This window comes from Cyrtonyx montezumae, unplaced genomic scaffold (assembly GCF_038088225.1).
Source record: "Cyrtonyx montezumae isolate F1298 unplaced genomic scaffold, pur_monq_1.0 scaffold_19, whole genome shotgun sequence".
Lineage (NCBI taxonomy): Eukaryota > Metazoa > Chordata > Aves > Galliformes > Odontophoridae > Cyrtonyx > Cyrtonyx montezumae.
In genome coordinates, this window is record NW_027071925.1 from 8,187,487 (window position 1) to 8,201,924 (window position 14,438).

Here is a 14,438-nt window from a genome sequence, read left to right on the forward strand (position 1 = left end):
CACAACTTCAACATAAGCTTCAAAAGAAAAGCAGTGAAGTACACAAAAATTCCACTCTTGATTAAACTAATAAAAGATGAAATTAATAATTACCTTTAATTTGCTAATTTCTTTTAAAGCTTCATTTCTTTCTGTCTTAAGCTTTTCCACGTCATCCTCCAAAGAATCCCAGGTTACGAACTGCAGAATGAATCAGGCCCTGTTAAAAACCAGCACTGCATGCATCTCCCACAGTCCTTAACACCCAACCTCACAAGGGCTCGTTAATAAAATGAGAAGATAACTTGAAAACAATTTAAAGCTCTGGGAAACGTTACTGAAAACACAAAGAACTTTTAAGAAAATTCCAACCAGCTTATCAAGGAATGAGTATTTTTCCTGTTCAAAGGACTAACAAAACCACTACAAAATGCCATGAACAAAACACAAGCAGTCTCTGTTTTCCTCAGTGTTTTAAGTAACACATTATTGTATTGAAATATTCCTGTGCTACGAATATACCCCTTCACTTCTAAATTACCTCCAGAATACACTGACACTCCATTTAGCAGCAGTGCAAATCACTGGGCCCCAGAACTGTTGATTATTCACACAGGTAGCAGCAAATCACTGTTGTCTGTACTTACAACATCATCATTATGTGAATTGCTTTCTGCAAAGTAGGTTGCTTTAAAAAGCTCCACAGAAACTAGGTTATCTTAAAGCACAGCATGATACGGAGCTGTGCTAAAAACCTGCCCAACATTTGGAATAATCTCACCTGTTAAGCTCTCCAATAATCTCCTCCCAACAGTCAAACACTCATACACAAATACTTCACCTGTGAATCCAACAAATTGGCAACTTCATCAGACCCAAAGGTCACAGGTCTTGGGCCACCATCCCTCGTATTCAGCTGCCCAGAGAACAGGTTCCTTGAAACTTCAATAAAATCTGAAAAACAATACAGTTTTTCATGAATTTCAGGAAACTGCCATCAGTTTTAGCATTGGAAATACGTCTCAGTTTAAGAAAAATACTCTGAAGCTGTTAATGTCACCTACCAACACTGCCAGAACCAACAGGAAGAAAGCCTGCAGAAGGAAGCTCATGTCTCCCTGCGCGTAATAGCTGCTCCTGGTTATCACCAACTGACCAAGCAAAACCCTGTCAGGTTAGTTTCTTCTCTCTACATTTCATTTCAGAATTTCAGGCATATTCTTATTAAATAAAAGAAGGTTTTTGGCCTGAAGTACTGTTTTATTTGTGGCAGCGATCCAACACTGACAGAATACATTAACAGTTATTATCTATCATTTCTATATTCATACATTTCATTATTTTCCAGGGTAATTAAGAAATGATTACCTCCAAAAGACACTGTTCCTTTAGAGTCTTTCTGAAGTTGCTGCCTTAGGGCTTGCTGCTGCTCAACTGAGGGCTGAATCCCAAGATAATTCAGTGCCTGGAAGGAAAAAACTTATTTTGGAGAAAAACCACCAAAAGGAGCAGGGATAATGACTGCGGGGACAGAGCTGCACTTCAAAGAGCTTTTGTGTCACAGTACACTCTCACTGACTACACTTTTATTCCAGACACTCTTTGTGACTTTTTGTTCTAATTGAGAGATGTTCAGATATTATTTAACCTTGAATACAGATGAGCAGAATAAGCAAAACCCTTTGTCCTTAATAACTTTCTTAAAAATCCTGAGGGACGTTCAGATTCTCAGAAGAGTTCATCAGTAATTAGATTAACAAAAACAGTAACTTGTCCAAAATATAAAATGAAATATTGCCCCACAACCCAAAAGAGCTACTCAAACAGTGAGTGCAATGCCTGAAATTCATACCTTCTGTTTTGTCAACTTAGGAATATCCTCCAAATGTTTTACATGGATTACAAGGAGGGAGGAAGGAAAATTCAGAAGATTCTATTTACCCTCTCCAGGTTTTCTGCTTTGAGACGAACAGTATTGTTTAGGAAAGCCCTCCTTGCTGGCAGCTTGTAGCCATCATTCTGGCTGGGGGCAATGACTGAGGAGGAAAAAAAGAAAAGCAATAATGATTCGGTTGCAGTTTTTGCTTTGAAACACTCAAGTATCAATACCTAAAATTAATTTAAAATTTTCTTTAAAAAATTACAACTAGTCAATTAGCAGAGAGAAACCAAAGTAATCCAAGTGATTCATCAAGCATACGGCCTATTGTGGTATTTTCCTTTCTCAGATCTACACAGTGTAACTCTGGAAACAGAGGGGAAACACACTTGTGAATTCTGAGAAAGACCTTCAAGACAAACCCTCAGCACAATCAGCAGCTCCTAAGAGCACATCTAGTGATCTGGAGAACACTGTGGGAGGAGAGGCAATGCCCTGCTGCCAAGAAAGGGCTGTGTGGAGGGAGCACCCTCAGCAGGTTTTTCTGGTGAGGGACTCTTCCAAGGACTGCCACCCATTAAGTGCTGTACTCCAAGTGTTCATCACCTCCCTTCCAGTTTGTTCAGTCAGAAATGCAACAGTTTTGCATGATCTTAACAAGTGGCATTAACTAACTCATTACAGTGCATTTTCTTAGTTCTAAAGGAAGCTGAGAAATGCAGCTACAGCCTTGTCACATTTCAGACACAGCCGTGAACACAACAGCACAGGAAGAGGCAACTGCTGGAACCATGTGGACACAGAGCAGGAGAAAGGAACAACCATCCATCAATTATTTGGGGTTTATTTTTGGATGTATGATATCATACAAACTCAACAAATAGTTTTTTGCAGAGAAAAAGTATAATACTTGTTTTCATTCATTAATTATAAATATAATATAGATCTGAATTATTACTCTATATATTAACTAATTAATAGTGTTAATATATTAACTTTATAATATAGGGAGAAGTACTCAAAGCATAACTAACCATTTGAAAACTAAAAGACTCAGCAGACTGAGATTCTCCCTAGAGGGACAGAAGGAACCACACACAGTTTTTGTATACTGTGAAATTTTAAAAAGTAAATCTGTTTCCAAGCTAAAAGTAATTTACATCCTTTTTATATGCCAAGAAAAAGCATAAACCAAAACATCTTGAAAATCTCTGACACTAACACCTCTCACACTCTATATTAAATTCTGAAGACAGCGGGCTAGAACCTCAGCTGAATTGCACACTCTCAACTCAGAATGATAAAACTTTCGTGCATGAGTTTCTGCAAGAATTGCTCAAAATTATGCTGATTTTTCCTATGGCGATTCAAAAAAAATCCAAAACTACTTCAATTTTTCAAGGTTATTCTTGAAAAAGGGCAGCACGAGAGAAGTAGCAGGTCTGGTTAAGGACCAGCCACAGCTGAAGTGAAAAGCAACAATAACCTCCAAGCTGGAGCTGCAAGGTTTCCTGCTTTCTACTCTGTTAGCTATGCTGTTCAGGGAGGCTGACAAACTGCAGCCTTCTTCTCTTTAGGCAACAGTGAAGCTCTCATGTACTGCATTACATTAAACAAGTCTCCAGTTCTGAACATATCCAGCGACAGCTGTTTGTCTCATGCTTTTGATTTAATCACGGTGTTTTTAATCACCACTAACTATGACAGAACTGTGATCATTAAACTCCAGGTGTTCTCAACACTACAGCCTTTCCAGTATCAAAAGTTCACACACTGTCAGCTCACCCTTCACAGGGAAGGAAACAAACCCATCAGATTTGCACTACGGGGACTGTTCCATCTAGAATTAGGGTATCTAACGTGGACCACAAAAAAACAGGTACAGTTTAAATAATGTCAGTGCAGCAACGTTTGTCCATCTTATCACTCTTCCCCCTCAAACAAAAAGAAGCACAAATCATGCTTCTTTTTGTTAGAGGGGGAAGAGTGATAAGATGCATGCTTCTTTTTGTTTGAGGGGGAAGAGTGATAAGATGGACAAACGTTGCTGCACTGACATTATATTAGTAAGGACTGCTGCCCAGAATACAGTTGAGGTTTTCACACAGAGATAGTTTTATTATCATTTTACATGAGGACCTCATGATCAACTCTGTGTTTTCACTGTTTATACACTGCATATTAGTGCCTCAAAGGAATTACAATTGTTCAGTTTAGACTTGGTTCTGACCAAATTCTGGAACCTCTCTAGTTTTCCTTATTGTTGCCTTCACAACATGTATTTAAAAACATTTTTCTGTGTGACTGCAGTCTTAGCTTGAACGGCTCTCAAATATAAATATACTCATGTGCATTCTATTTGTTATTAATTTAAATAGTGCTTAAGAGGTTTGCAAATTATTTCTATTTTTCCAAAGCCTCGATTAAAAAAATGTGCTAGCAGTATACATCCACAGAATTTCATTAAATCCAGACAGCACAGTTTCTATGGCAACATAATCTTGATCTATATGTGCATCCTCATTATCTGGTTTCTACTGACTCTGTTATCATTACTGCTATATAGCAAATGTTGTGATCACTCATTTTTGTTTGGTTTCAGCTGTTTGCTGTTATATCTGACAGAAGTTATGGCACAATCCATTGATCTTTGATTCATACTATAAAAATGGTGCAATATTCCTGTTTTTAGAAGCTTAAGGAATCTCACTATGTACAATTTTCTGTTAAGACAAATACTGAAGAAAAAAAGGGTGACAGGGAATTAAATCAGCATTTACCATGAACAGGTACATCAGCAGGACTGCTCTCTGCAGCAGTAATTGGAGACTGCTCTTCCATTTTGACTCTAGTTTCCATCTGTGAAAGGAAATCAAAATTCACGAAACACCATTTTCTAAGTAGGTCACAAGGCAGACCAGAAGGACACATGAAACCAAGAGAGGGAAAAATAGGGCTGAGCAGACTAAAACAACTCCAGCAGAAAATGCAAAGCATGGTGAGAAGGTACAACAACCAGAACTTAGACCAGGGCCTTATCAAAACCTTCCATGGGTTCGGAGTATTCTCAAAGAGAAAAACAGTACAGCTTTCATGCTTTAATGCTTACATTTATGACAGGAAAAAAAAGTGGGTAAAAATTGAGTGCAAACATGAAAACAATTGAGAATCACATTCTGACTTTGTTTGACAGGGAATGTTTTACTCTTTCTTGTTCAAAGGAAACACTTCATTTTCTTTCAAAAGGGCTTTTTTTTAAAATAGAATACAGACAATAACAGAAAAAAATGCTATTTCTTCTGCTGAGCATGGTTTACTCATGTTAAGGGTGAGCTGTATGGATTTAAACGCTTGTGACTTCACCAAACTAAAGAAAGCTTCACCTTTTTTTGGGATGCTGACTTTTAAGCAAAGATTTCTTCAACATGGAAGAACTGTAACTTGTGAGACTGCTCTGTACTCACCAGAAACCATCATGTACTTCAACTCCAGGATAGAAAACTGAATAACTTGCAAATCTCAAGTTCTGAGGCTTTACCCCCACAGAAAAGGAAAGAGTTTTGTAACCATGATGGAGTTAGCATTAACTTTAATAGATCTTATTATAAGTCAAACAATGCTCTTTTGCTCTCATCAGTGTTACTCTGCTGTTACACAACGTGTCTTGAAAGAATTCTACACTGAAACTGGAATGACATCTGGAACAAGACCATTGCAGGAGCAGTAAGCATACTCACAGCACTCGGCAGGAGCGCCGAGCCGAGCTTGGCGTTAGGGGATGCTGCAGGACTGGGGCCTGTGGCCTGCTGCCCTCCAAAGGCTGCAGAAGATGTCACGAGACTGGAAGGACGCTGCAGACTCTCTGAATAGCTGGGAATACTTTTTTGTCTTATAAAAGCTATCTCACAAAAACTTTCAGACCTAAAATTAAAGTTAAAAAGTTTTCAGCATGCCAGATACCATTCTATCCATAAGAGAACATATTACTAGTGCAAAAAACTGTTATTTTTCCCAGTACTGCCAATTTTAAACAGCTAAAGGGTTTGTTCAAGTCTCCTTCTGTGACAGTATTTCAGCTGAATATTTCAAAGCCATGAACATCCCTCGAGTTTCCTCCTAAGCACACGCAGCATTTCACAGCACCCCAATATTTCACGTTGCCCAGCAGCCCATTTTGGAGCTAGCTGCCTGGCAGTGGCAGATACCTCGTCCTGGCTCTGTCGATGATGCTTTTTGCCTCCTCATAGGACACACCAATCATTGACTCCTTGTTGATGGAAACGAGCTGATCTCCAGGCTGCAGCCGTCCATCCTAATCCACAACAAACAAAAACCAAAACCACACATTTTGTATTAACTACTAACATTGTAGGAAGAGCTGCACAATCACAGCATCCATCTCTGGCTCAGCTACAACACGAAATAGCAACAACAGCTACACATTTCCCAGCATTTACTGTTGGTTTCCTTAGTAACAGCATAGGAAATTTAAGGACTAAAAGCAGCTCACACAATATAGCCAGTATTTGTAGCAGATCTCTATCCCTTGATTAACAGAGGAGGATAGACACTTCATTCAATAGAACTAATTAGTTGTTTACACTTCCACTGCATACGTTCTAAAACTAAACTGTCTTAAGCAAATCTGTCAACGCAATTCAGCCTTCTCAGGATAGCAAACTTCCCAATGACACAGAGTTCCTCTGAAATCATCCTGTACTCAAACACAGTCGGTTCTCCACCTGAATTACAAAAAGGGATAAGGCATCACAACAGATACTGACACAGACACAGTACGAGGTGAGCACGGACCTAAGCTCTCACAGTCCAAGGATGTAAGTTCATAAACCTATCAGAGGTTCCTCTGTTTTGTTGGAGTTTTTAAAGTGAGAAACAAAATCCGATGCTGTGCTCTCTAAATTTATGGTAATTATTTAATCACGCTGATGACAATCATGATAAAAGCCTCATGAAACAGAATGGATTTTGGTGAAGTTGTGTAAAGAAATTTGGAGCGTGGGACACACTTCTGTTAAAAAAGAATAAGCCATGAATAACATTTCCTTTACCAAGAGGTAACAACCCATATGACTAGAGAAAACTTCTTACTAATTAACTCAGCTGAGAGTTGGACTGATCAGTATTTCAAGAATCAGATGTTCTTGGCTATTAATAGGACTTTTCAGGGACCTCCCAGCTACATTCACCTTAATAGGGAAAGCAGATCTGTCTGTTAGGACATGCCCATTCAGAGCAACCACAGAAATAATACTGCCAACTCTGTGCTTCTGTTGAATTATTCATTGCAAGTTTTCTACCAGCACAGGAACATATCACATTTCTGTTTCAGGGACTGCACGGCAGAACTTTCACTATGTGTGGGTAGATTTCTCACCAATATAAGACTTTCTTTACTCACTTTTTAAACAAGTTGTAACAATTTAACTGGAAATGCATGGCATTCACCTTCATATTGCACATCAGCCATGCCTACAGTTACAGATTCAGTCAAGACAGTTGTGCAAAGTAATACACATAAAATAATATGAGTGTGTTCTTACTTTTTTAAAAAATGAATCACAGAAGGAGTCTGACTGTGTAAACCAAACTACAGAAGATTCATAGGAATTGAAACGTCTTCTCTAGACTAGTATAATTTGGTGTGCTCTCATACATTAAACTTCAGTCATTTCAGTGTATGACAGCACTTTGTTACATTTGCTGTCATTTTTCTGTTAAAAGATAATATCAATGCTGCCCTCCGGTGGCAGAGATTTAAAGTGCACTCACCGAAGTTTCTCAAACGGTCAAGGGGGAACTACCTCTAGCACTGCCAACATCAGAAGCTACTGCATGCTCATAGCTCAGTCTCCCTCCATCAATTATAAGCACAAGAGACTGTAAGTAGTTTAAATTATACACAATGAGAAAAATGTTTCAAAAGCAAAAAAGAAAACAGCAGGAAAGAAGAGAAGAAGGATTACCATTTATCTATTGAAAGAAATCTTGGAGAGATGACATTTTTTCCCTTCAATCTCTGCCCTTTAGGATTAACCTTAATCTAAAGATATTCAATCAGAAATAGTTTAAGACTATTTCGGAGCAAAATTCACTGCTTGTGAAATTAACCCGTGCCCTCCTGCTTGACAGATGGCAAACACTGCTTTATCTACACATCAAAATAACCATAATAACACAGGATGACAAGGAGACACTTAGATTAACAGCTGTGTGTACTTGAACCAGACAGTTCTGTTGCTTATTTCTCTCAACCTACAAGCTCTCCTGATTTACATACTGCACTTGTACTAAATGCAAACAGCAAGGAGTACCGACTCATACACTGCACTATGGTTTGCCAACACAATGCTTTCCAGTGACAAGGATTCAGGCAAACCAAGTCCAAGGGGAGAAAAACAAATGCGTTTGTAGGTCCGTCCCCTCCTTGCTGATTTACCTTGTATCATATAACCTCTCACAAAATATTGCTTTCTTAGTTTCTCCTATGTGGAATGGGGAGTAAGATCTGTACCTCACAGAAACTCAAATTATATGTTTATTATGAGGTAACCATGCTTGTGGTGCAATGAGATAACTCTATCCAGGGAGAAACAAAAATTAATTTCATACAAAATGAAGGCAAAATTACAGGGGACTCAACAGTGTGAGAAGGAAAGGTCTTCATGTACCTTATGACAGTCACCACCAGGGAGGATTTCTTGAATGTATACCAAAGGCCCTTCATTTCTGTCAATTCCTCCTACAATATCCAAACCCAGGCTTGCTCCTCTGCAAACAGAGATGATCTGAAATGCACTGTCCCTGGAAAGAGAAAGAAAATGTACAATTATCTCACAGGTGTAGACACTCACAGATGATAGTGATGAGCTTGCTGATTTCACAGATGTGCATCACAGTAACAGCCATAACCAGTGGATGGAATCTCAATGCTGAAGCACTACACAGCTTGCTTACTACAAAGTCTGTAACTCTGGGTGTTACTGCAGGGAGTGACAAAGGAAACACTATATGATTGTGCAAGACTAAACTTTGCTAATATATATAGATATCCAAAGACCACCCAGGTACACACGAACCAGAAGCATTCACTCATTATAAGACACTAAGAAGAACAGCTGACCTGATGAATCTAATTTTACCACATGAACAATAAAGGAGTAAAATAATTTCTAGAATATGATAGTTCATGTTATCAATGGTATTATGGGATTTAAAATACAGTAATTTTAAGCACTTCAGAGCTCAACTCCTGCTCGCACAAGGGAGATACAATCAGCTTTGGGAATTACTTTGCAATTTTTGGTGATGCTGCTGGCACAGAATTTTTTCTGCTGACAGTGGTGGCAACGTCCTCTGGAGGCAACTGAGGACTCTGTGACCTTGAGGATGATCCTGAAGAAAGGCTGTCCACAGGTTTTCCTTGAAGGATAACAAAAAAAGAGAAGTAAAACACACCTTTGGGAAAAAGCACAAAGCTTCAACTCACTTAAGTGGTTCGGTGGGACTAATTCCATGTTAGGAAGCAGGAAACAATAAACAGTTGGGCAACCAGAAGAAAGTTAAAAGTCTACACAGCTAAGAATTGCAGCCAGCATTCCAGGAATAAGTCTTTGCACCAGAGCAAAGGATGATTTTTTTTCTAATTCAGTGCAAAAAAGCCCTCACAACTGACTTTCCAAAAGAGTAATGGTGCAGTAATTGCTGTGTACAGACATCCTACGTGGTATTATAGCTCAAACTTTTATTAGGACTTCGTAATGTTGTCATACTTTTCATCCACAAATGTCAAACACTGTTTACACAATTAATTAATTGCTGACAGTAGACAGTAGAACATACATAGCAGAGCTGGGGAATCTGACAGTTAATTTACATGTTCAGACTACAAAGTAAATGTTGAAGTCCTGTGTAAATGTGTTTTGTCTGACTTTCTCTTGCACTAGTGCACCTTTCCCACAAACTCTCTCAGTGCTGGCTTCTAGTGCACAAAAGTACAGATTCTGCCCTACAAGATTCTGTCAGGGCAGGAAGCAATCTCTCACCAGCTAACAGCTGTGTTGGAGAACTTCTTGCAGAATACGCGTCACTATGAGAGCCATATTTATCCATCAGGTCAAGGAATTCCTTCCTGTGGAAACAAAAAAGATCCTCTTTGTCAGGACTTGGGACTCGTTCCAGATGCACCCTTTGAAATTTGCTAGCACCTCTGCTGAATAGCCAGTCACTCTTCTACAGAAAGGAAAACACAGTCAGGTACACTACTGAAAAACAATGATCATCAAAAATAAAAATGGTGCTCTTTGCAAACCTATTAAAACAAACTGGCAGAAAAAGCAGCAGAGATGTATCATGAAGTACATGCATTAAAGAAAATGAAACAACTCCTTACTAATCTAATACTGAATGCAGTCTAATAGAAAAGCATATTTTATTAATAATCTGAGCACCTAATAATAAAAAATCTAAACATAAAAATATAAAAAGTGAGAAAGATGTAAGCCAGGAACATCATCAATTAATATTACACTGTTAGAGAGAGGGGACAAACATAACTGATAGCAGAAAATAGTAGCTCCCCTGTCATTACAGTGGCTGCAGAGTTACTGAAATCTGTTGGATGTATTGCTTAATAAATAAATAAATAAAAACCATGTATTGAATAACGCTGAACCCAGGGAAAACACACAAACCCAGTTAAATGTAAATCAAAAGCCTTCATCACAGGGATGTAAAGTCACAATTCATTTACTCAGAAGTGTCTGAGTGAGGGACTGCACGGAGTGGCACAGTATCCTGTGCATATCACCAGAAAGGTAAAAGGACTGATGGATTTTAATTATTCAGGGGGTTTAGGGGAACTAGGTCAGTATGCTTTAGATGAAAGCAGATTAAGAGTACACCTCACATATCTAGGCAGGCTGAAAAAGGGAGATTGGACTGGAGGCTGCAGCAATCATTTACATTTCTGCCAGACAGAAAAATAAAGGAGAAGAAGGAAGAAGGGTGAGTTGGACAAAACACTAAAGGAATTTAGAGCACATTCCTTTAGAGAGATAAGTGGAGCATTTTACAAACAGTAAATAACAGCAGCTACCCTTGCAATGACTGTCAAATACAGCTGTGTAACAGCCATTTCCTCCAGAGATTTAAGTTGGAAGGGGATACAGATGTGGATGCTAACATTCCCTAGGATTCCATGCCAGTATTGGTTTACATGGCTAACTTTAGACAACAAGATTAAAGCAATGTTTAACATAAATGTACTTATAGTGGAGGTTTTGGACAACCTGCAGCAGTGAACAGTTCAAACTACTTAGCCAAACTAACTGAGAGCTCATTAGGGACTGAAAAGAAAACTCTGAGGAGAATCAATACCCAAATTTGCCTTTTTTCAGAAGAAGTGCAGTGCCCAGGACTCTAAGAAAACATACTGCTGTCAAATATCACAGCGAACATCATGACACGTGCTGCTACTCTGTGATTAATTCTAATCTGAAAGAAAAACATGTGCAACCCTGGTCCCTTCAACTTCAAGTGCTGCACTGGATTTTGTCAGTTTGGAGGTGAAATGAGGATTTCTTTTTTCTCTTACTTTGCTTCTTCATCCCTGGCAACCAGCAGAGACATGTGATTAGAAGCTGAAGCTGTTCGCAAGATGTCTACAGCCCTAGGAGGGAAAAAATAATTAAGTAAATACATCAAGGTATGATCAAGGGATCATGGGTAACATCAAGGGACAATGAACACACTCCTAATGTAGTTAATAATTTTAATAGCTAGATACAAAGAAAAAAGCTTGTCAGCAGCACAACTCAAAACTGAGTGAGTCTGAGTGACTGGTGAGGCGCTGACAGGAATAACCCGGGACTGCCTTCTCTTTCCCACCCTTCTGTCCCCATCTCTCCTTGGTCCATCCCACTGTCTTCCTGGACCTTCAGAACTGACAGCCTATGTCAGAGGAAGAACATTGCTCAGATGTGTTTCATTGCTCAGGATTTCCCTCAGCAACATACACTGTAATTTTATGTTGAATTTTAAATCTACATCTTACTCCAAAACTAGACTCCACATTGATCTCTGGTGCTCCAACTACAGAAACACTTCTATGTTTTTTTTCTAAGCAACATCTCTTAATTGTCCCATTACAGTGATGCTCATTAGCTGCATCATTTACTCTCACCAGTATTCAATCAACATGTACTTATAAAAATATTGGCTTAATATCTTCTAATGCTATTTACACACACATCCAATAAACAACATCACAAAACAGACTTATTCTGTCATTACAAAAGCATTTAAACTCCTGTTGCTTTTCCATTATGGTTTTGTATAATTAGATTTATAGGACAAATTCATTGCTAGTTCAATTCCAGTGACCTCAGTGGAGCTTTCATCAGTTGTCAGTACTGTCCAAAAAAATCCCAAGGAGGATTCCAAGCTCTCATAAGCCTCTCATCAACAGCACACACGTACCTTTCATTGGTTACTCCACTTAGGTTTTCTCCATTGACATCCAAAATGAGATCTCCTGCAAGCAAACGACCTTGCAACGACAGCAACAACAATTCATCAACCAACAGGAAAGTGGTGCACACATTATATCATGGTAATAAAAAAGGTATTTTCTTTCAGGTATTTAAGGTAAGTTGCAGTCTCAGGAATCCGGACTGCATCACACCATTTTAGATACCCTAGCTGGCATGGTAAAATAAAGCAGATTCATTTTGACAGTTTTTTCTTTACAGCAGATTTGCAACAAAAGAATAATAAATAAATTACTTACTGTCCACAGCAGCAACTCCTCCAGGCAGAATTCTCTTTATGAAAATCCCATAATCTTCTGCTGTTTGTGCTCGGTAACCTCCAATTATTTTAACTCCTGTGCAACAAAAGAAACAGGCAATAAAATGGTTATTCCAGCTACTGTGCTGAACTGATTTAGAGTCATGTTCATAAAGGACAGATGAATTAAACTTGTACTGATTTCAGCGTGAACTAGGAAAGCACACAAGGTGCTTTTAGCTCTGGTTTCCTCTGAGTCAACAGAATGTGCAATCTAGTTACCTAATCCATTCTGACAATCAGAGAAAGAAATGCGGTGAACGGCTCGGTTGATTCCATGAGGGCCCATAATTGTCCTAGGAAATAAAATGAGAGTCATTAAATCTCTCATAAATCAATGTGTGTAAAGCTAAGTTAATACAGAAGAAATGATGGTGACCATGTTTGTAACTCCAACACAAATCCAAAGCATCCCTCTTGCCAATTCTGCATTACTACTTGATCCTTCCAATGGCAATCCAATCTGCTCATCAGAAATCTGAGATTAATGGTAAAATAAAGTATATTTTACTTCTTTTTCTCCAAAAGCATTTCAGGCTGAATTCTGAAACCCACTTTGCTTATAACAAAAGGAGACCTATATTCACAATCCCATCAGAAATACATGGCTCTGGGAATGTAACGTGGTAAGAAAAATCCAGAGGAGTTCTACCCTCTGAAATGGGTGATTTTTCTTTTAGGTGAACTATGGCAGGAAATCCAGTGCATCACAGATGCTCTGTCCTTCCCTGTACCACTCTGGGAAAAGCCTCACTGAATGCCTTCTGAAGAAAGCACAAGCACTGTTCAGGTTTCCCTGCTCTGACCTACATTTTGTTCTGTATTAGATAATGAGCAGTGTTTTCTAGAGCATGATGTTGAAGTGAAATGGAACAAGTAGAATTCATTAACGGGGGGGAAAAGAAGATCAAAGTGGAGGACACAGTGACCCAAATCCTCCCACGCCACCAAATCCAGCACAAGGCTTCAGCTCCAAGCCTGAAACCCCACATTTCTGCGAAAGCTGCAGAACGTGTCACTAAAATGTGCCATGCCAGAGAAGACAAAAATCCAGAAGGTCCAAACATGCCCAAATTCCAGCACCAGGTGAGAAATTCACGTCCTACAGAACATGCCAACTTCATTCACTGTGGTGCAAGAGAACCAGTCAGGCTTTCATCGAGGGGTAAGCACTTAAAAACACAATGGTCTGTCCCAGAACTTCAGATACCCAAGTATTTGCAATATCAAAAGGAAAGGCTCACCTAAGAGCAACCCAATCATCACTCTTCCATCCTTTTCCTGCCTTGCCCTCTATTACCACTGTTCTGTCTCTCACGCAGTGCACAGACCCACACACTGGCATTCATTATTCAACACGTATCCTTTTCAGTAACAGAGATCTCGGTTACGCTGCATTTCCTTCATTTCATCACACAATATTGCTGTGTTGGTCCACCTAAAATACTGCACTTTATCTTCTGAAGCACTAGTGAAGTGAGAATAGTAGCAAAGCTCTCCCAACACGTGCATAGAATATCATTACTTAACCAGGACTTCCAAAAAAGAGAAGCTAAAAACAAGCACAGATGTTGGGCTTCAACTTTACACCGTTCATTTTTGTGATCTCAGATTTTAAGTCCTCAGTATCTTGGAAGGCTGTGGAGCTCACAGAGTATCTGCTATAGGATCACGGTATCTCATCAAGTGTAGACACAGAATACATCACACAGAA

The 14,438-nt window shown here is 39.0% G+C and overlaps 1 protein-coding gene across 1 annotated transcript in view; it reads right to left on the bottom strand.

Moving 5' to 3' along the window:
- Window positions 1–14,438, bottom strand: part of STXBP4 (syntaxin binding protein 4) — a 42,081-nt gene that overhangs the window by 26,841 nt on the left and 802 nt on the right. Inside the window, exons 2-15 of the mRNA XM_065735530.1 lie at window positions 12,947–13,020; window positions 12,666–12,761; window positions 12,356–12,425; window positions 11,472–11,546; window positions 9,922–10,007; window positions 9,169–9,298; window positions 8,548–8,680; window positions 6,064–6,170; window positions 5,596–5,779; window positions 4,639–4,717; window positions 1,921–2,015; window positions 1,348–1,444; window positions 821–933; window positions 94–180 (exon numbers count right to left, since the gene is read on the bottom strand). Of these exons, the coding sequence (XP_065591602.1) occupies window positions 94–180; window positions 821–933; window positions 1,348–1,444; window positions 1,921–2,015; window positions 4,639–4,717; window positions 5,596–5,779; window positions 6,064–6,170; window positions 8,548–8,680; window positions 9,169–9,298; window positions 9,922–10,007; window positions 11,472–11,546; window positions 12,356–12,425; window positions 12,666–12,761; window positions 12,947–13,020 (1,426 nt within the window). The remainder of the gene's footprint in view (window positions 1–93; window positions 181–820; window positions 934–1,347; window positions 1,445–1,920; window positions 2,016–4,638; window positions 4,718–5,595; window positions 5,780–6,063; window positions 6,171–8,547; window positions 8,681–9,168; window positions 9,299–9,921; window positions 10,008–11,471; window positions 11,547–12,355; window positions 12,426–12,665; window positions 12,762–12,946; window positions 13,021–14,438) is intronic.